The sequence below is a fragment of the Dendrobates tinctorius genome, unplaced genomic scaffold, assembly GCF_039654945.1.
Source record: "Dendrobates tinctorius isolate UK_male_01 unplaced genomic scaffold, ASM3965494v1 ptg000163l, whole genome shotgun sequence".
NCBI lineage: Eukaryota > Metazoa > Chordata > Amphibia > Anura > Dendrobatidae > Dendrobates > Dendrobates tinctorius.
Window position 1 is genome coordinate 4,056,610 of NW_027361830.1, and position 23,945 is coordinate 4,080,554.

General features: G+C 39.8%; 1 protein-coding gene across 6 annotated transcripts in view; it reads right to left on the bottom strand.

Annotated features, from left to right (window-relative positions):
* Positions 1-23,945, bottom strand: part of GMDS (GDP-mannose 4,6-dehydratase) — a 944,793-nt gene that overhangs the window by 113,765 nt on the left and 807,083 nt on the right. For 3 of the 6 annotated variants that reach the window (XM_073550144.1, XM_073550143.1, XM_073550147.1), the window contains one exon: positions 15,469-15,542. The exons of 2 other annotated variants lie outside the window; for them this stretch is intronic. In XM_073550144.1, coding sequence (XP_073406245.1) covers positions 15,469-15,542 — 74 coding nt within the window. Of the gene's footprint in view, positions 1-165; positions 221-15,468; positions 15,543-23,945 lie in introns of those variants that run through there. One more of the 6 variants, XM_073550146.1, reaches the window with a different exon arrangement.

Consider the following 23,945-nt stretch of genomic DNA (forward strand, 5'->3'; position numbering starts at 1 on the left):
TTAAATTATGTGAAGTGCCTGAGGGTTTAAAATGCTCATCTCATCTGTAGATTAATCCTTCGAGGGGTGTCGTTTACAAAATGGGATAAGCACCTGAAGGGTTAAAGTTTCTGAATGTGGTTTTGAGTAACCTGAGGGGTGCAGTTTTTAAATTTGTGTCTTGTTTGGGAGTTTTCTGAATCATAGGTTCCTCAAAGTTACTTGAAAAGTGAAGCAGTCCCTAGAAAAGACAGGCTTTGTAAATTTCCTTGAAAAACAAAAAAAGAAAAATTGACACTAAATTTTTAACCCTTCTAAACTCCCTAATAAAAAAAAGGTGTTCTAAAACCAATTGTGACATAAAGCAGCTATATCGAGAAATGTTAAATATTTTGAGCGGTACGAATATCTTAAGTCCAAAGTATAAAAACTGAAATGTTCGAAAATTGCTAATTTTATTAACTTGTCAAATTTAGATATTTTTTCATAAATAAAGTAAGTTTTATTGACCTGAAATTTACCACCAACAAAGTATAATGTGTCTGGAAAAAAAAAAAAAAAAAACCTTAGAATCATTAATTGCTGTGGTGGGCATCATATTGTCTGGGGAGACTGTGGGGGCACTATACTGTGAATAAGGGACAGTGAGGGGGCTGTGTGGAGAAATCATACGCTGATGAAGTGATGACATCACAGTGTTTGTCTGAGGTAGCTGTGGGGCATTATACTAAGGGGCTGTGGAGTAATCATACTGTGTGTGGGGAGGCTATGGGGCATCATACTGTGTAGGTGGCTGTGGGGGCATCATACTGTGTTTGGGGGTCTGTGAGGGCATTATAGTGTACAGGAGGGCTGTGTTGGAAAGCTGTTAAAGTTGAACAACAGGGGCAGTATGAGTATTGTTTTTTTTAGAGAGTTTATAAAGAGCAGTGAATTGAATGGCTTGGACTAGCTTCTGCTGGTAAGAAAATATATTTCATTAAAGCCAATCGTAACACGTATTAGCAATAGCAGTGAGTCACCATACGCAATTCTGCTCAATATTAAGAGATAATAATAATTATTATACATTCATTTTGAGTAAAATTAAGTTCAGTGTATCATGTGACCCCTTGTGAAAATTGACTGCCCGCCGCTGCTCCAAGTTTATGTGCAGGACTAATTAGAAATTACTGAGAATGTTTAGAAGCAGTTACTGCAGCACAAGTGAGCTACACCAGATACCGAAAGTAAAAAGTTTAATATAATAATAATCTTTATTTTTATATAGTGCTAACATATTCCGCAGTGCTTTACAGTTTGCACACATTATCATTCACTGTCCCCGGAGGAAACCCACACAAACACACACGGGGAGAATATACAAACTCCTTGCAGTACTAAGCAACCGTGCAGCCCACTTTTGCCTCTAAAGTCATGTCCACAATTTAGTCAGTATTTTACCTCAGCATGTGCAAGCCAAAAATCAGGAGCTGAACAATCAGAGGAAAAGTATAATAGAAACACGTCACCACTTATCTCTTTATCACCCTCTCCTGGTTTTGGCTTACAAATACTGAAGTAAAATACTGACCAAGCAATGACTGTGAGCACATGGCCAAACTCATGAAATTGCATCATTTTTGTGTAATATTTTTTACTTATTTGATTTAGTTCTTCATCTATTTTTGGCACTTGTTTGAAGATCTGATGTAGTTTTAGGATGAATTATTGCAGAAATCTGGAAAATTCAGAAGGGTTCACAATCTTTGAAGCACCACATGCAGCAGATATGTTGCAGAAATCTCTGGAATCCTGAATGAGGCTGCAGAAACCACCTACTACTACACACTCCTCTCAAAAAAGCAACAGGCGAAACACGCGTCGGGGTGCAGCCAACACTTAAGGTAATGTAGCAATACCTCCTTTGTACATTTTTCTACATTTTGGTCACCTTGATTTGCTATATTACATTGAGGCTTTCTGCTCTATACACTTTTCCTTGCTCATTGTTCTTTTTGAGCCAAATTTTCCCTTGGAAAACAGGGCAGCCCTTGAAACTTTTGGCGCATAGCCCCTACTGTTATACATTTCATTATGGGACCTTTACAAATATAATATTTTTAGGTGGTGTTTTTTCCTTGTATTTAGGATTACACAATGTATCTATTTCAGACTAATTTTAGCCTATGATATTGATTTAGAGAGGTTTTTCCCACAAATTACTTTAACTTTTTTTACATTTATATGTAACTAGCTGAAGAGCCCGGCGCTGCCCGGGTATAGTAACTAACTGTGGTTAGTTATAGCAAATTATAATTATCCTCCATCCCATAGTCCCGTGCCCATATACCCATCATACATATCCTCCATCCCATAGTCCCATGCCCATATACCATCATACATATCCTCCATCCCATAATCGAGTGCCCATATACCCATCACACATCCTCCATCCCATAGTCCCATGCCCATATACCCATCATACATATCCTCCATCCCATAGTCCCATGCCCATATACCCATCACACATCCTCCATCCCATAGTCCCGTGCTCATATACCCGTCATACATATCCTTCCACCCCTTAGTCCAGTGCCCATATAACCATCACACATCCTCCATCCCATAGTCAACCATTATGACATCATAATGAGCGGCGGGGCTTGCAACCTAAGTTGATATCATCCATCACGAAAAAAGAAGCAATGTCTAAAAATTCAAACTTTATTACGACATAATAAAAATTCTCAAAAAAAGTTTTTTGCAGATAAAATGGAGGACATAGCAAACAACGATAGAAATGCTCTTATAGAAATTTTTGCAAACAGAAACCATATGCATATAAGCCTAATTAAAAATAAAAGCCTGAGATGGAACCGCAATGGTACATAAATATGCTGAATACAATTGTGCGGCTATTATATGCATATGAGAAAAATGAAACAATGAACAAGCCAAATTGGAGATAACTAAGTACTGGGCAGTATAGAATAAATATGCGCTTGTGAAAATGAGAAAATAAAACCCAGTATATATCTCCAAACAAATGGTAAAAAACGGCTGCTAGAGCATGTTTACCTTAGGGTGCGAGCAGGAAACCCCGACGCGCGTTTCGCGGTAGCTTTCTCTCCCCCTTGAGAAAGCTACCGCGAAATGCGTGTCGGGATTTCCTGCCTGCACCCTAAGGTAAACATACTCTAGCAGCCGTTTTTTACCATCTGTTTGGAGATATATACTGGGTTTTATTTTCTCACTTTCACAAGCGCATATTTATTCTATACTGCCCAGTACTTAGTTGTCTCCAATTTGGCTTGTTTATGGTTTCATTTTTCTCATATGCATATAATAGCCGCACAATTGTATTCAGCATATTTATGTACCATTGCGGTTCCATCTCAGGCTTTTATTTGTAATTAGGCTTATATGCATATGGTTTCTGTTTGCAAAAATCTCTATAAGAGCATTTCTATCGTTGTACACATATGTAGCATTGCTGTTTACCCCAAGGTGCGGCTACCTGTTTGCTATGTCCTCCATTTTATCTGCAAAAAACTTTTTTTGAGAATTTTTATTATGTCGTAATAAAGTTTGAATTTTTAGACATTGCTTCTTTTTTCGTGTTGGATGTACTTCTTTTGAAGCATTTTTGTCTATTAGGCATTTGTTATTTTGGATAACTAAGTTGATATCAGCGTCGCCATGGCAACCATTATGACATCATAATGATGGGCAGGGCTTGATACACACACCTTTTCCCCATTATGTAGATAGGGGCAAAATTGTTTGGTGAATTGGAACGCGCGGGGTCAAAATTTCGCCTCACAACATAGCCTAGGACACTCTTGGGGTCCAGATGTGTGACTGTGCCAAATTTTGTGGCTGTAGCTGCGACGGTGCGGATGCCAATCCCGGACATACATACATACACTTGAGCTTTATATATTAGATTGGTCTACTTTACCTTGAACGAGTGGCTTCTTTTGCATATTTTGTCCCTATTCTGCACATGTTTTTTAATGTAATTTTTATTATTGTCAATAAAATTCTGTAATTTTATTTTTTGGCACATAGCTTCTTTTTTTCCCTTCTGTTATGTATTTGACATATTTTATATTTTGACATTTTATTAAGATATTAAAAGCAAAATTCCAAACATTCCAGCAGAACACTTCTTAGGAATTCTGCTATAAATCAGATTTTAATTTATTTTAATCAGGGGAGCTAGTACACGCAATAATTGCAGAGTCATGTCAAAAAGACATCCAGTTTAAGAAAAATTTAAAAAAAAGATGAAATGATGACATAAAAATGCAGAGTGTTTTTCTACTTGGGATTAAATCTGTTCTTGAATGAAGTCATAGAGCCCATAGCCCAGCACATTACACATACTGTCCATAGTGCAAGTGCAAAGCGTGAAACTCATGATTGACAGCAAGAGGCCACACTGTCAAAATGCCTCTCCTATCAAACATATCTGCTCCATATGAATAAGTGCACTGCCTGCCAGCTGTAAAGAGCTGCAGCCTGCAAAATACCTTGTGCAGCAAACAGCCATTTCCAGCAGCTACCTCCCCCAGCTGACACCCAGCAAAACAAAAGGACTTTTGTGTTTAATTTAAGGTGATGCATACCATCCCAGGGCTGACATATACAAACAGTTTAAAAGTCAGTCACTCCAGGGTACATTTCACATCAGCCTACTGCAGTTTATTAAAGCCACTGATTGGAGCCTTATGTTTCAGCGGTGACACTGTCACTTTTTTCATGATAATAAGCTCCAGATTTCATCTGATCTTAAAATAGAAAACTTGTAACATGATAAATCAAAGTACTAAATGACCATGTTAAAATATATATATTTGCCACTTAGTAGCAGGCTTCAGCTTCAGACTACTTTGAATGTAAATTAATTGAAAATATACATTCAAAATGTTTAGCACTGATGTATCAATAGAACCAGTTTAGGATAATTATGGAGTGAGTGGGGAAACACACATTCACTGATGTGGTGTTATTTGTTTTGAAATATAAGTGATTACCAGAAGAGTTAAGGCCCTTTTACATTTAGCGATGCACCAGCGATCCGACCAGCGATCCGACCCGGTCAGGATCGCTGGTGCATCGCTAAATGATCGCTAGTGAGCTTCCACACAGAAAGATCTCACAGCGATGCAGCAGCGACGCAGCGCACGATACCTTTCACACACAGCGATCCTGGCGTCCTCCCGCCCGCGTCCAGCGTCGCTCGTCGGCGCCAGCAGGAAGCGCCCAACGAGAAATGATCCAGGACGTTCTCGCGTGATCAGCGATGGACAGCCGGTCAGAGGTAAGATTCACACATAGCGATATCGCTAGCAATATCGCTATAACGTCACAAAATCAGTGACGTTTTAGCGATATTGCTAGCGATATCGCTATGTGGAAAACCCCCTTTAAACCTTGAGCTCACATCTGCATAAAAAAAAAAATCATTCCAATGTTGGTCCAGAAAAGAAGGACGAGTGTCATGTGAGTACAGTGCTCTTTTTCCCCACCTAACATCCATATGACATCCGTATGCAATGCGTTTTTATCATCTTCAAGATACTGTATTTCTCTATGCAATTTAAAGTTAATTTACAAACTAATAAAGCAATCTTATATACATATATAGATAGATGATAGAAAGACATTAGATATCTTAGAGATAGGTAACAGATAAGTAGAATAGAGAGCTATCCTGTAGATATATGTTACAAGACCCCTACATATAATAAACTAGCACCCTTTAGAGACTTATGTGGTACTAAACGGTGTTTATCCTTATTGAAACTAATACATAATTTCAAAAAATAAAGTGGGGTCCTCCCTATTTTTGATAATTAGCAAAGGTAAAGCAGACAGCTGTGGGCTTATATTATCAGGCTGGGAATGTTCCTGGTTGTTGGGCCCCTCCCAGCCTAAAAAAACAAGTCAGAAATAACTTGAATCTGACAAAAGTAATAAAAAATCTATGAAAATGAACAAATGAAAGTCAGACATTGCTTTTCAACCATGCTTGCACAGAATTTAAAAAGAAAAATAAAACTCATGAAATAGGCCTGGACAGAAATGATGGTAACCCTGAAAATAGCGTGATAAAAGGGACATGTTAAATCAAGGTGTGTCCACTAATTAGCTCTGTGTGTCTTTATAAGAGATGTACAGCAGTAAATCCTCCCAGCATTTCCCTTATACAGACACTGCATGTTTAAAAGCCAGTATGAAAGCAGCATTAATTTTGCTACAACCCTTAACAGGCTATCCCACATGTGTATGAAAATCCTCATTTAAGGCTAAAAACAATGCCAAGTTCTTTAATTTGTATGAACAATCTTATTATAATAAGATGTATCATCTGAAGCTCAAATGAATTCAGCGAAGTAACTGGGAAAAAAATACAAAAAATAAACTCATAAATCAACTCTGTGGCCATGTACAACCTTATTGGACTATCCATCTGCTTACAAGACTCCATGTAAATGCATTGTCCTCTGCGACAATTACACTACAGCTACACAATGACTTGTGGCAGCGAGGCCAAATTGCATCTGATGGCAGTGACTGGGTTTGCGTTCAAAACCTCAACTGGCCACTACTTCAGCAGATTATTGTGATCTAGTAAAAAAAAAGAAAATATATCTTCGACACACTCAATTGCAAGTGATACAATCTACTAAAAAGACCAGAATCCGCTGATCCACATGTAGTCACAAAAAAAAAAAAAAAAAAAAAAATTATGGAGAGCACTCAACAGGGGTAGTAAATCTGGAAAAAAAATCCTTTATTGCACCATGCACATAAAGCAACGTTTCGATTGTAAAGGTTTTTCTCAAGTTTATTCAAAAAATGGTTACCCCGATATTGTGATCGTGTTGGGATGGCCACATGTTCGCCTAGTTTTAGTGGAAACAATTAAAAAAGGCGAGGCTATCTTGGCATTCATGAACAAAAGATTACATTTTTCAATCCTTCTTGGTTTAGATAAAAAGCTCTTAAAAAATTGTAAACTGAACAGACACACTTGATTATTCGGTCTTTATGTATCTGTTTTCCAGGAGCCTCACATCCATGCTCTCGGGATTTAGGAGACTCCATAGCTTGCACTTTTGGCCTGTTGCTTTCAGCCTGCCTATACTCCCCTCCTCACATTACGATACTGCAAACTCGTCACACACGTAGACAGGTCGCTGCCTCCCACAAAATCAGAGCTTCTTATTTCATGAAAAACTTCACGTTTCACCAAGAATTATTATCTGATAAGCTACAGGTTACACAGTCCATATCCTCGTCTAATCCCATATGAGAACGCAACTTTTATTTTTTTGATAATAGAAAAGTGCCTAAGCCTTGGCCAAATAGCAAAAACATCTCCACAAAGAACAGATTTGCTTACAGGCTTTTAAAAATTAAATTTATACTCCGGGAATCAAGCAGAGCGCTTATTGCGTGTTAGTCAATGTGGACATTTATAGAATATGCTCTAAATTGATAAACGGAGCAGCTAAATATATAAGGTGATGCCTATTGAGGGCCTTTATGACGCCCGAGATAACCATTGAAACATCCAGGTACGACATCCAAACATTAAAAGGGAAAAAAGACAGCAAACCAGTCTCATCTTTGGAGGAAACAGACAACTTTGACCTCCTAGCAAAAACAATACTACACTTTCATTTCAGAAAACACACCTAAAATATATAAGCAAGAATAATATTTCACTTTCTAAATGTTGTGCAATTCAGGACACACAGTATTAATGTGACCTAAAACTTTACTGTTTATGAGAGGTGCCCCACCGAGAGAAGCTGGCATATGACACAGGAATTAGTTTTATTGACTGCAATGTTGAAATCTCCAAAAATGAGACCTGTTAAGTGAGAAGAGAGGAAGTGAGCATGCCATGGAGTTATTAATGAACTGTGTTACTTATGCAAATATAACCCAATACAAATGTGAGATTGTAACGCCGACTAGTCACACGTGCCCCAGGAGAGAGGAAACAAACTTTCCATAGTATTACAGGAGGTGATACTTGTGTATAATGCCAGGACCCTTTCTATTAATAGTAGGACCAGTTCAGCACCAGCACAGGTATTACATACTACAGTTGTGGCCAAAAGTATTGACACCCCTGCAATTCTGTCAGATAATACTCAGTTTCTTCCTCAAAATGATTGCAATCACAAATTCTTTGGTATTATTATCTTCATTTAATTTGTCTTAAATGAAAAAACACAAAAGAGAATGAAGCAAAAAGCAAAACATTGCTCATTTCACACAAAACTCCAAAAATGGGCCAGACAAAAGTATTGGCACCCTCAGCCTAATACTTGGTTGCACAACCTTTAGCCAAAATAACTGCGACCAACCGCTTCCGGTAACCATCAATGAGTTTCTTACAATGCTCTGCTGGAATTTTAGACCATTCTTCTTTGGCAAACTGCTCCAGGTCCCTGATATTTGAAGGGTGCCTTCTCCAAACTGCCATTTTTAGATCTCTCCACAGGTGTTCCATGGGATTCAGGTCTGGACTCATTGCTGGTCACCTTAGAAGTCTCCATTGCGTTCTCTCAAACCATTTTCTAGTGCTTTTTGAAGTGTGTTTTGGGTCATTGTCCTGCTGGAAGATCCATGACCTCTGAGGGAGACCCAGCTTTCTCACACTGGGCCCTACATTATGCTGCAAAATTTGTTGGTAGTCTTCAGACTTCATAATGCCATGCACACGGTCAAGCAGTCCAGTGCCAGAGGCAGCAAAGCAACCCCAAAACATCAGGGAACCTCCGCCATGTTTGACTGTAGGGACCATGTTCTTTTCTTTGAATGCCTCTTTCTTTCTCCTGTAAACTCTATGTTGATGCCTTTGCCCAAAAAGCTCTATTTTTGTCTCATCTGACCAGAGAACATTCTTCCAAAACGTTTTAGGCTTTTTCAGGTAAGTTTTGGCAAACTCCAGCCTGGCATTTTATGTCTCGGGGTAAGAAGTGGGGTCTTCCTGGGTCTCCTACCATACAGTCCCTTTTCATTCAGACGCCGACGGATAGTACGGGTTGACACTGTTGTACCCTCGGACAGCAGGGCAGCTTGAACTTGTTTGGATGTTAGTCGAGGTTCTTTATCCAACATCCGCACAATCTTGCGTTGAAATCTCTTGTCAATTTTTATTTCCGTCCACATCTAGGGAGGTTAGCCAGTGCCATGGGCTTTAAACTTCTTGATGACACTGCGCACGGTAGACACAGGAACATTCAGGTCTTTGGAGATGGACTTGTAGCCTTGAGTTTGCTCATGCTTCCTCACAATTTGGTTTCTCAAGTCCTCAGACAGTTCTTTGGTCTTCTTTCTTTTCTCCATGCTCAATGTCGTACACACAAGGACACAGGACAGAGGTTGAGTCAACTTTAATCCATGTCAACTGGCTGCACGTATGATGTAGTTATTTCCAACACCTGTTAGGTGCCACAGGTAAGATACAGGTGCTGTTAGTTACATAAATTAGAGAAGCATCCCATGATTTTTCGAACAGTGCCAATACTTTTGTCCACCCTCTTTTTTATGTTTGGTGTGGAATTATATCCAATTTGGCTTTAGGACAATTCTTTTTGTGTTTTTTCATTTAAGACAAATTAAATGAAGATAATAGTAACAAAGAATTTGTGTTTGCAATCATTTTCAGGAAGAAACTGAGTATTATCTGACAGAATTGCAGGGGTGTCAATACTTTTGGCCACAACTGTATATAAGCCATTTTCATACTATGCAACAATGCACATGTCAGGGAATATAACAGGAAAATAACTGGGAAGAAAAAAGCGCAATAGGGTCTTATCCAATGACAATAGGGTATCGGGAAAAAGTGATATACATTCACCTTACAGAGTTGCTCGGTATGTAACAGCTGCACAGATACCGGTCGAAAGAATAACCACAGGTTAAATGAAAACAACGGGAGGTATCACTCATGCACTGCTCCTTAAAATAAAAACGTTTATTTGGAACAGGTTTACAAGTCAACGCATTTCGAGGTCACGTCGGACCTTTTCACCAGGACAAACCCTGTCCTGATGAAGAGGACTGCCGTGACCTCGAAACGCATTGACTTAGAATCCTTGAAATAAAAACATTTGGAACAGGTTTACATCTCAGCAGCGCATGAGTGATTCCTCCCATGGTTTTCCTTTAACCACATCAGGTAATGACTTTATAACTCTAGAAAGTCTATGGACAGAAATATACCAAAAATAGGTGCATGCCCAAACAGATCACATTCATTTTAGAAAATGATCTTCTTTAGAGGCTCTCCCAAAACACAAAGGGCTACAAACCTGTCAACTTGGAAATACAAGACAATCTATTGGGAGCATGGTATAGAGCAGGAAGAGTTGAACAGATTGATATATATTTTTGTGGGAAAAGATTCAGTCTTAGGCCTCTCACACATTTTCTTATATGAGAAAATTGGTCTGAGCTTTATCAGTTTTTTTTCCTAGATGATTATTTTTTTTATTAGCGCTTCAGCAGAGTTTAGTTCGTGTGGACAAAAATTTGGTCAAAGTTTCATAGGCAGCACGGTGGCTCAGTAGTTAGCATTGTTGCTTTGCAGCATCTGCAAAGAGTTTGTATGTTCTCCCTGTGCTTGCGTGGGTTTCCTCCAGGTACTCTAGTTTCCTTCCATACTCCAAATAATTTAGAATGTGAGCCCCAATGGGGAGAGCAATGGTAATATCTGTAAAGCGCAGTGGAATATGATGACGCTATATAAAAATATAGCATAATAATTTCTCTGATGAAAAAATATATATATATCCCTATCAAATCTATGAAAAACTGGTAGCATCAGAGAACTGTCCAATTTCTTCATGGACACCGACTTGCTTTGGCAAGTCCAATTTATTTTCCCATTAAGTCAAGGAAAACACCCATACATGTGAACAGTCCCATACACTAAAATAAGTACAACTTCTATCTGTGAAAAACATGGATAAAACTTGTACACAAAAAACTAATGTCTGAATGTGCCCCAAATTATATTATCTTCATTAAAATGGCTGCTCATTCTGTGCTTGGGAGTGAAGTGAGAGGTACTAAGCAATAAGTGACAGCTGTAAATGTAACACTGAATATAAACTACTGTCAATCATGGAATAGGACTGCCCACTGGACTCAAGCCCAGAATGAACATGGATTACAAATAATGTAATAATCATTTCCAATAAACCTATATATCAACCTGTTCAGTTCCTCCTGCTCTATTACTTGCAGTTTTCAGACTGAACGTAATGTTTAATATGGCACATACTAAACATGATCTGTAAACCTAAGGACTTTGCATATATGATCATAAGGTACAAAGGAAGCGTATCTACCACTACAAAAAAATACATTTTGTAGGTTCAAAAAGAATGCCACTGGTCAGGTTTTCCCACACTGGTTTATATTTAGGTTAGTTGCTAATCTAGGCAGGGGCATCGCTCACTGTTTCACAATCTCTTTACGTTACTTATTTGCAACTTCCCTAATTTTACAGATCTGAATGTTATTGTTTATATGGCTTTATAGCATTAGCACTGCATAGTGGAGAAGAGGTATTTGGATTGCCTAAAAGTGCAACTTCATACTATACCTCACACCTATAAGGGAAGCGGTGCTGTAAAAAAGCCTTCTTAAAATCTGCTAAGGGTGTGTGCACACGTTGCGGATTCTGCTGCGGAATTTTCTGTTGGTCACTGCAGTTTTTGATTTACATAGGTTCTAATGGTACTGTACACCGCAGCAGAAACTGCTGCGGATCCGCAGGGCCAAATCCACTGCGGAGCCGCAGCAGAATCAGCAACGTGTGCACAGATCCTAACACCTAATAATAGACATCAGCACTGTCTCCACAATGGTGCAGTGGGTACAGGTATTTAACTTCTTACACTTAGCCTCTGCTCCATGCTTAAGGCCCTACAGTTCTAAGTTGTAAGGACTCCATGTACCGCCTTACAGGCTGTGCTGTATGTTAGCTATTACCTATCTAGTGCAAAGCATTGTTTCACTACTTATTTTAATAGTGTCTCCCACTCCCACAATATCTCCTCATCTTGCCCTCTGACTGCTGGTGTCCCCTTCAAGGCTCTTGATTGCCTGTTATTGCATTTTATTGCAATGTTGCGGCGGCCAAAAAGCTGTAATTCTGGCATTTAGATTTTTTTTCTCATTACGTTGTTTACCGATGGGATTATTTTTTATATTTTAATAGGGCGTTTCTGAACGCAGTGATACCAAATATGTTTATTTTTTATTGTTTAAATGGGGCAAAAGGGGATAATTTGGACTTTTTTTTATTAATCTTTTTAAAAAACATTTTTTCTCACTTTTTAATGGCTTTACTAGTTTCCATAGGAGACTTGAAGCTACACATAGCAGGGCTTCAGCTCTGCTATCTGTAGCACAAATGCTCATCTGCCATGCACGATGGCCACTGGGCAGTCATAGCAATGATAACCACAGGGGTCTGCTACAGACCCCAAGTTGTCATGCTAACCCATCGGTGCCCTGCAATGATGCGACAGGGGTGCTGATTGGCGGACATATCAATTGCAGCCGTCAGATTTAGAGTGGCATTTAACATGTTAACAGCCACAGGTGGATCACGATTCCACCCGTGGCTGTTAGAGGCACATGACAGCTGATGAGATCAACTGTCATGTTCCTGAAAACATGCGGGCTCAGCGCAGGAGCCGGCATCAAAGAGGGGGAGATGACCTATACTTCATAAAGGGGTTAAAATAAGTTCTGGAGATAGATTCTCGGAGAGATCTAAGTTCAGGCCATAGATCTTAACAGCTCATTTACATATCAAGAAAAATGTGAATTTCTCTGGACTAAGACCTTGGATTACAGATAAAGTATTATATTATTCAGCTTTCTACGACCTAAAAGTCCTTATAGACAGCTTAAGAGGGTTGATCCTACTGACAGATTCCCTGCAAGGCAATTCGGTATTATCATACACAAATCAAGTAATAATAATACATAGCGCTAATAATATATAGCGCTAACATATTCCGCAACACTTTACAGTTTGCACACATTATCATCACTGTCCCCGATGGGGATCACAATCTAAATTCCCTATCAGTATGTCTTTGGAATGTGGGAGGAAACCGGAATGCGCGGAGGAAACCCACGCAAATACAGGGTGAACATACAAACTTCTTGTAGATGTTGTCCTTGGTGGGATTTGAACCCAGGACCCCAGCGCTGCAAGGCTGCAGTGCTAACCACTAAGCCACCGTGCTGCCCTACATTATACAACTCTAAAATATGCAATATAAAAGCCCCACCCCCTAAAAATAATGTAAATATTAGGCTATGTTCACATGTGACGTTTTTGCGGTGTTTTTTAATGCACATTTTCAGCTGCATTTCACAGTACCAGCAAAGTCTATGAGATTTCATAAATTTAATGCACACAGCTTGTTTTTTTGTCCTGAGTATTTTGTACTTTGCTTGTTTTTTGCAGAATAGCGCATTTTACTTCTTCAGCGTTCTTTCACCCATTTAACCCCTTTCTGATGTCAGGCGTAACAGTATGCAGATGTCGGATTCCCTTCCCTTTGATGTGGGCTCCGGCGCTGAGCCCACATCTTTCCCGGGACATGTCAGCTGTTTAGAACACGTTAAATGCCGCTGTCAAACTCTGACAGCGGAATTTAACTCATGCTTCTGGCCATTGGGCCGGAAACTCGCCCACCGGTGACCCTGATCACTTGATCGTGGGTGACCAGTTCATTGGCTTGAGAACCAGAGGTCTCCTGGAGACCACTATGGTAGTCAGTGTCGGCTTGCAGTGAGCGCCATTCGGTGGTCGGCACTCATAGCAAGTGAGTAATTCTGCTATATAGAGGCGATCTGATCATCGCCTCTATGTAGCAGAGCCAATCGGGTTGTAGCATCTTCTAGTCTCCCATGGAGACTATTGATAGATGCCAAAAGTAAAAAAAAAGTTTTAAAAATTTTAAAAAAAGTTAAAAAATATGTTCAAATCACCCCCTTTTTGACTCATTCAAAATAAAATAATAATAAAAAAAAAAATCAAACACATATTTGGTATCTCCTGATCAATAATAATAATAAAAAAAAAAAGTATTAACCTGATTGGTCAACTGCGTAGCGAGAAAAAAACGCCAGAATTACCTTTTTTTGGTGACTGCGACATTGCATTAAAATGCAATAACATGCGATCAAAAGATCGTGTCTGCACCAAAATGGTATGAAAAATGTCAGCCCGGCATGCAAAAAATAAGCCCTCACCCAACCCGAGATCACGAAACATAGAATTGCTATGGCAGCACGGGCAGCACGGTGGCTCAGTGGTTAGCGCTGCAGCCTTGCAGCGCTGGGGTCCTGGGTTCGAATCCGACCAAGGACAACATCTGCAAGGAGTTTGTATGTTCTCCCCGTGTTTGCGTGGGTTTCCTCCGGGTACTCCGGTTTCCTCCCACACTCCAAAGACATACTGATAGGGAATTTAGATTGTGAGCCCTATTGGGGACAGCGATGAAAATGTGTGTAAAGCGCTGCGGAATATGTTAGCGCTTTATAAAAATAAAGATTATTATTATTATAATTGCTACAGGTATTGGAAAATGGGGCAATTTTCTTTTTTTTAACGAAGTTTGTAATTTTTTTTTCACCACTTAAGATAAAAAGAGAACCTAGACATGTTTGGTGTCTATGATCTCGTAATGACCTGGAAAATCATAATGGCCGGTCAGTTTTAGCATTTAGTGAACATAATAAAAATGCCAAACAAAAAACAAGTGTGGGATTGCACTTTTTTTGCAATTTCACCACACTTGGAATTTTTTTCCTGTTTTTTAGTACACGACATGGTAAAACCAATTGTGTGGTTCAAAAGTACAACTCGTCCCACAAAAAATAAGTCCTCACACGGCCACATTAACAGAAAAATTAAAAAGCACAAAAAAACTGTTGCAAAAAAAAAGCAAGAAAAACTAAGCGCTTTTTTCTGCGGCTTCTTTACTGCAAAGACAGCAGGTTTTGCTGCAGAAAAAAAACGCAGTAAAAATGCCACGTCTGAACTTAGCCTTACAGCTGCACTTAAAAATGCAAAGGTCACTACTGAAGAAAAACAACGTTTTAAGTTATGGCAATAAAAAGTATCCATTCTGGAAGAAAATTTTTTTAAGAAAATAGATATGGCCTCTTTTCTCGCAAAATAAAGTCACAAAGCCATCAACTTTGCATAACAATCTGGCAGTATAAGAAGGCTGGCGTGGCCTTCAGAGCGAGATAGAGATGATAATCAGTTTTCAGTTCTGCTTCTTTCAATTCTCTGCTCCGCATACCACAATGCTAGATGAAAAAGTCATGTGTGGGTCAAACTGTTGCCTGGGGTAAAACCTAAACATTTTTTTTCGCATGAAGAATATTTTTTTTTTTTTTTTTTATTCTTCAGTTAAACTCGCCTGAGTTTACCTTATCTCTACGAAATTCTCAGAGTTCATATTCTCCCAATCTTCCTCTATCTTCTCAGAGTGATGATACTTTAACTAAAAAAAGACAAGTCACAGGGAGGAAAATACTCTGAGGACAGTAACATATTGAAATGGTTATAAACACTGACTGACACCTTTACAAGGACGACAACAAACACACAATGCTCAGATTTACAAAGAATATCTAAGTCATAACAATGGGAAACTTACCATGCTTACAAAAATACATAAAAGTAATTTTTACATTCCGCTAGATTTTTACTACTTACCGTAACTACAGAAATTGTCTTGATTATGCACGACCATAAATTTTGTAGCCCATAAAACCTTTCCAAAAACTACTGAAGTTTTCACAATTTAAGAGCCCATGAGAAGCTTGGAAGCCTGGACTCCAGACTGACAGTTCTGTTGAATGCTCCCCATAAGACTTGAATGTTTTTCAACCCTTAAGTCACTAGGACTTGTGACAATTTGACATTGGAAATAAAAGTGTTGATTTGCATGAACGCACAAGAATGTGTTAAAAGCATAATAAAAGCATAGGGCCTGCATTGTTCGAACCAAGAGCGCCTAGCTACTAACCTTACTTTAGACCCTGCCGGGCTAAGGGTACCGTTACATTTAGCGACGCACCAGCAATCCCGACAACGATACGACTTGGTAAGGATCGCTGGTGCGTCGCTAAATGGTCGCTAGTAAGCTGTCAAACAGTCAGATTTACCCAACAACGCAGCAACGATCCAGTGACCCGTATAACGACCTCGGCGGTCGTTGGGACCTTGTCACACAGCAGCGATTCTGACAACTCCCGCCTTAGTCCATGATTTTTGAGTCGCTAACGAAGTCGCTCGTCGGTGTCAAACACAGAGATGCGCGCTGGCCAGCAGGACACCAGCGATCAAAAAATGGCCCAGGACGTTCGAGCAAGATCAGTGACATCGCAGCGGGGGCCTGGTCGCTGCTAAGTGTCACACGTAACGAGATCGCAGGCGAGGTTGCTGTTGTGTCACAAAATCGGTCACTTTTCAGCGGTCTTGCTAATGATCTTGTTTTGTGTGAAGTACCCCTAAGATTTGTGGCGTAGCGAACACCGCTGCTCTTCATGAATTTAATGAGCAGCGGTCATTACGTTCTAATCCCAGGACGTTCGAGCACGATCAGCGACGTCGCAGCGGGGGCCCGGAGCTGATAAGTGTCACACGTAACGAGATCGCAGGCGAGGTTGCTGTTGTGTCACAAAATCGGTCACTTTTCAGTGGTCTTGCTAATGATCTTGTTTTGTGTGAAGTACCCCTAAGATTTGTGGCGTAGCGAACACCGCTGCTCTTCATGAATTTAATGAGCAGCGGTCATTACGTTCTAATCCCAGGACGTTCGAGCACGATCAGCGACGTCGCAGCGGGGGCCCAGAGCTGATAAGTGCCACACGTAACGAGATCGCTGGCGAGGTCGTTGTTGCGTCACAAAATCGGTGACTTTTCAGTGGTCTCGCTAATGATCTCGTTTTGTGTGAAGTACCCCTAAGATTTGTGGCGTAGCGAACACCGCTGCTCTTCATGAATTTAATGAGCAGCGGTCATCACGTTCTAATCCTATCTCAGATCTACCCACTTTTTCAGAGCTGGGTGAAATTGGCATGAGACAAAAGTTGAATAACTTTTGTGCAGTTGCCAATTGCACCAAAATTATGCCACTCTTCAAAGCTTTTTATGCAAGCGGAAAAGCTTTGATGAATTGGGCCCATAATGGTCTATCATAAAGATAGTTTTAGTAATCTATGCCACTGTCTTTATCTAACTTTTAGATCATGAAACCTTAGACTAGCCAGTTCTAATATCCTAAAATGGCCAACATTTATCACAGTGGCTCATGCTTTTTGACAAAATAGCATGGTGCATTTTTAGACTTTCTAATCCTAAATGACCTACTAGCTTGCTTACTTTGTGTCAAAGATGCTGATGCAATTTTGTCAAACTGTCACATCTTAAATCCAACACACTTTCATTGAGTAGGACCCAAAAGTGACAAGTTGATTGAGAAGAGGGTTCTCATTGATTAACCCACCGTGACCAGCTGTTACTTATCTAGGTACTATTTGACAACCACAGCAACATTCATTCTGGCTAAAATTTGGTGTTTCACTCTAGCTTTCACTGCCTAAAGTGGACATTCCCATTTAATTTCTGGAGTGTGTACACTTTGTCTTATATTTGAGCTATATTTTATATACATACATAAAAAATACACGTAACTTTTGTATGTAGATCCAAGACAACAAGGGGCGAAGATTTGATTCCAAACATGGTACTGAACCTTGAACTTTTCAACTTTGAGATATAAGGATTTTTTTTAATGTTAAATGTGTGAGACACAGTGCAAAAAGGATACAAAGTTAAAAAAAAAAAGTGTTGGAGAAGTGCAGAGCTCTGAGGTCATTATTTTGAGGGAGCCTTCACCTTACACACAGGTTGTGTGATGAATGCACATTAGCTTTTCGGGCTGATAAACACAAGATTCCTAGTAATTGATGTGTGGTACATTGTGAAACACAGGCTCTTAAATGTCAATCAGCAGCTAAAATTGCTGTCTGCCTCTAAGCAACGTACTATATAATTGATTGTGTGACAACTTTATCTAGCTATATAAAATTGCTCTTTTCCCTCCCTCAGGGTTCTGTCTTGCTTCTTCTTGTCTTTACACTAGACTGCCCTTTGCCCTGATCACACACTTCTATTATCCACTTTAAAAAAAAAAGTGTACTTGAGTATTTCACCAGGGTGCTCAACGACAGTATTAGTACTTTACACACTTTGTCACGTCATATATTCTATATGATATACTTCCCTTATCGGTTTGTAGATAAACTGATAGGAGGGTTATGTACATGTAAGGGGCTGTACAACGTGTAATCGTTTATCTGTATGTGTTTCTGCAGTAATAAGCGGTAGACCGTTCAGTACAATCCTTTTTTACTAGGAGAAATCCCCCATTAGAAATTGATCACTGGATGCCACATTGACCCCCAACAAGCAGTAATTATTTGCTAGGGGACTCGGCGGAAAGTGTTAATTTGTTATACTGCTTGGTCACAATGAAAAGTAATTATTACATGCTGCTCACTGAAATCAACAGGGACATTTGCCCAAGGATCTTCTACATCTAGTAAAAAACAAGACGGGAGATATAACTTTCTATCTCTCAGATACCATGGTGCCCCATACTCTACATTATCTTTTCATTGACGGTCTACCCCCTTTGTTCGAGATGTGATAAAGAAGTGGCGATACTAATTCACAATCTGGGAGTTCCCCATACTGGTTAGTCACGTGGAGAAGACAGAAGCATTACTTTTAAATTCACAGGCTATCATCAGCCTTTTTTCCACAGCTTAGTTTCTTCTTTACTTAAAAGGAGCGTATCATCAGAAAATGGCATAATGTTTACATTGAGGCAAGTAGGGTGCTGGAGTCCAAACCCACCAAGGAAAACATCTGCTTGGAGTTTGTATGTTCTCCCTGTGTTCGGGCGGGGGTATTCTATGGACTGCCAGTTTCCTCTCACACTCCAAGTACAAAATGAAATGAAAAGAAAAAAGCCAAACATTTCCTATTATGATTTTTAATTAAAAAAAAAAAAAAAAAAAATTAGTAATCCTGCAATTTTCACACTATCCACTGGGGTTGTTTTTAGACTCATATTTCCTGTTCTTACGGCAAGAGTTTACAGTAAGGATCCATATCATGAGAGGTAGGATTACAATGACAGGTATACCCTATACACAGCATCCACCAATCACAATAGGTGATGTCATAGCCGACCCTGCTCCTTCCCCTACCACCTATTCACAATGACCTTTGCACAAGCTCTTTTGATGCTTCAATACAAAAAGATACGGTCATGGTATGAATATTGCGATTAATGTGCTAATTTGTGAAACAATTGGAAGTTAGAGTCAAAGTCTTAAACAGCTCTAGTAGTCAGTGTGAAAATTGTAAGATATCGTTTTCTATTTTAATACCGATTGTGACATGTAAAAAAAATAAAAACAAATTGCCAAAAAAATTATAAAAAAATACACAAACACAAAAACCTGATTTAATCAATAGGCAATTTTCTAATCACACATTCCCTTGAACATATCCGATTCTCATATTGCAAGAAATCAATAATCCAACAACTAATTAATGCTGTCTGAGCATTCCTGCTCATTGGTATAAAGGTACTGTCACACTTAGCGATGCACCAGCAATCCCGACCAGCGATATGACGCGGTCAGGATCGCTGGTGCATCGCTAAGTGGTCGCTAGTGAGCTGCCACACAGGCAGATCTCACCAGCGACATAGCAGGGGCCGGGGGTCGCTACTTACCTGTCAGACTAGGCGATCCTGACGTCCTCCCGCCCGCGTCCACGCGTCGCTCGTCGGCGCCACAGGAAGCCCAGCAGGAAGCAGACGACGAGAAACGGTCCAGGACGTTCTCACGCGATCAGCGATAATCAGCGGGGGAGCCGGTCGGAGGTAAGTATCAGACATAGCGATATCGCTAGCAATATCGCTTAGTGTGACAGGCCCTTAAGAACAGGTCTCCTAGGATAAGCCAATGATAATAGATAAGAGTGGGCTTGAAAATGGAGGATCTCACAGTAATGGCCCACACCACCCAGGATAAGTTTACCAAGACCTGTTTCCATTTATTCTCCTTCTAAGGCTTTGTAGAGCAGGGTTCCCCAACTCCAGTCCTCAAGGCCCACCAACAGATCATGTTTTCAGGATTTCCTTTGTATTGCACAGGTGAAGCAATTATCACCTGAGCAATACTAAGGAAATCCTGAAAACATGATCTGTTGGTGGGCCTTGAGGACTGGAGTTGGGGAACCCTGTTGTAGAGTATACAATAATGAAAGAAAAAGTCTAAGTCTCGTAATCATTCCTCGCCATTGGGGAAAAATACATGAATCAGTCTTAATGTATTAAAAAGTTTGTAGAAATGAAAATATTATAAAGCATTTATACAAGTTTACACCAAAACTAATCAAGTGCAGAGAAATGCCTAGGATTTGGTAATTATGATATGCTTAATGGATATTGCTTTCGGTTATTTATCATATCGCATACTTATAATCACTATATGAATGATCTTACTTTCTGTATAATTGGCACTAAACACAAAGAATTTAAAAAACTTAAAGAGAATCTGTCAGCAGAATTTCACCCCCAAACTATACGTGCATGTAGCTCTTTCAATGACAAGTTCAGCAATAACGCTACATGTCTGTTCCTGAGAAGACAACACCTCTTCATCCTGCTTGCCTGAGCATAGAGGCTGGAGGAGGAAGCAGAGGCGCAGGCCGGAAATAGAGCTGCAGTGATGAACTTCAGATCCACAGCCTCATTGCATATCAACTCAGATGTTGATTTCTCAGTAACAGAGGAATGGACAGGCCATGTAAATGTACTGCTGGACCTGTCTTTGAAAGAGCTACAACCCCTGGCAAAAATTATGGAATCACCGGCCTTGGAGGATGTTCATTCAGTTGTTTAATTTTGTAGAAAAAAAAGCAGATCACAGACATGGCACAAAACTAATGTCAATTCAAATGGCAACTTTCTGGATTTAAGAAACACTAAAAGAAATCAACAACAAAAAATGTTGTAGTCAGTAATGGTTACTTTTTTAAGCCAAGCATAGGGGAAAAATTATGGAATCACTCAATTCTGAGGGAAAACATGGAACCACCCTGTAAATTTTTATTCCCAAAACTAACACCTGCATCAAATTAGATCTGTTTGTTGGTCTGCATCTAAAAAGGAGTGATCACACCTGTGGGAGCTGTTGCACCAAGTGGACTGACATGAATCATGGCTCCAACACGAGAGATGTCAATTGAAAAAAAGGAGAGGATTTATCAAACACTTAAAAGAGGGTAAATCATCATGCAATGTTGCAAATGATGTTAGTAGTTCACAGTCAGCTGTGTCTAAAATCTGGACCAAATGCAAACAACATGGGAAGGTTGTTAAAGGCGAACATACTGGTAGACCAAGGAAGACATCAAAGCGTCAAGACCAGAAACTAAAGCAATATGTCTCCAAAACAGCAAATGCACAATAAAACAAATGAGGAACGAACGGGAGGAAACTGGAGTCAACGTCTGTGACCGAACTGTAAGAAACCGCCTAAAGGAAATGGGATTTACATACAGAAAAGCTAAACGAAAGCCATCATTAACACCTAAACACAAAAAAACAAGTTTACAATGGACTAAGGAAAAGCAATCGTGGATTGTGGATGACTGGATAAAAGTCATATTCAGTGATGAATCGCGAATCTGCACTGGGCAAGGTGATGATGCTGGAACTTTTGTTTGGTGCCGTTCCAATGAGATTTATAAAGATGACTGCCTGAAGAGAACATGCAAATTTCCACAGCCATTGATGATATGGGGCTGCATGTCAGGTAAAGGCACTGTGGAGATGGCTGTCATTACATCTTCAATAAATGCACAAGTTTATGTTGATATTTTGGACACTTTTCTTATCCCATCAATTGAAAGGATGTTTGGGGAAGATGAAATCATTTTTCAAGATGATAATGCATCCTGCCATACAGTAAAAACTGTGCAAACATTCCTTGAAAAAAGACACAAAGGTCAATGTCATGGACTGCAAATAGTCCGGATTTCAATCCAATTGAAAATCTTTGGTGGAAGTTTAAGAAAATGGTCCATGACAAGGCTCCAACCTGCAAAGCTGATCCGGCAACAGCAAACTGAGAAAGTTGGAGCCAGATTGATGAAGAGTACTGTTTGACACTCATTAAGTCCATGCCTCAGAGACTGCAAGCTGTTAGAAAAGCCAGAAGTGGTGCAACAAAATACTAGTGATGTGTTGGAGTGTTTATTTTGTTGGTTTCTTTTTCTTGATTCCATATTTTTTTCCCTCTGAATTGAGTGATTCCATAATTTTTCCCCTATGCTTGGTTTAAAAAAGTAATCATTACTGACTACCACATTTTTTGTCTTTGATTTCTTTTAGTGTTTCTTAAAGCCAGAAAGTTGCCATTTGAATTGACTTTAGTTTTGTGCCATGTCTGTGATATGCTTTTTTTCTACAAAATTAAACAAAATCCTGCGACAGATTTCCTTTAAGAATGTTGGAAGATGATTATAAATTCTATTAATAACAGTAAAACCCATTGGAAATGTCAACCCATAATTGCAGTTAACAGTGTTCTTCAAGAAGAGTGGATTAAAGAATAGGCGTATTATAGACAGAATACTAGAGAATTGAAAATCTGCTCTAGATGGGGGTGGCATTTTGAAGAGGTTCCACTGCAGTTCCAAAGGCAGTCATATTATTACAGCTAATTTTAGGAAGAAGGACCTGCAGCACTCCAGGTATAGTTTCAAGTTAGATGGGTATTTGTTCGCCAAAAGGTACATGGATAGAGAGACAAAAAGGAAAGCCGGCACCATTCAATCTGTGTGTTTTACAGTGGCCTTAAATCGAACTTTCGACTAAGCAATCAAGCCTACAGGTACCGGATGCTCACATAATAAGATGCAAACATGTATACGAGAAGAAAAAAAATAGTGGCACTCACAGTCTTGTAAAATCTAATGTCTTTATTCAGAAGCTGATTTCAAAACCAGTAGAAGCGCAGGAGAGTGCAAAACCATCGTTGTCCCGCACATGTGCTCCTTCTTTCTCTGCAGCCAGTTTTAATCATGTTTTTCCAAATAAAAACATTGGATTTTATAGGACCCCTTAGCGCCACTATATTTCCTTTATATACAGGTACATGGATATCCTCAATAAGTTACAGTAGCTTTATCCCTGGACAGGGTCTGGTACATTCTGAACCCTGTACCACTATTCGCTGAATACTGCACTGCTGTCTATTTGGCATCTAATTAGTTGAGTTTTATCAAGTCCAATTGTGTGTTATCAGATAGCAGCTCATAGGAGAAGACCTACATGTTCACAGTAAAGTAGTACGGTATTTAATAACACCCACTTGGACTTAAGGCCCCATCACACACAGAGAGATCGCTGATTTTGTGACACCACAGCGATCTCGCCAGCGACATCGCTGTGTGACATGCATCAGCGACCGGCCACCCTGCCGGGTATCGCTGATCGCGCTCTAACGTCCTGGGCCATTTCTTGATCGTTGGTCTCCCGCTGGCCAGCACGCATAGCTGCATGTGACAGCGAGAGACCGATGATCAGCTACGCTGAGAGCTGGTTTCCAATGTAAACAGCGGGTATCTAAGAGCCGCGCGGCTCTTAGATACCCCGCTGTTTACAATGGAAACCAGCTTGCTCGCTGGTCCTGATCGCTGGTGGGTCTGTCTATGTGACAGCTCACCAGCGATAAGTTAACTATGTCCCAGCGATCCCATCCATGTTGGATCGTTGGTGGGATCGCTGGGACATTGATGCGTGTAACGGGGC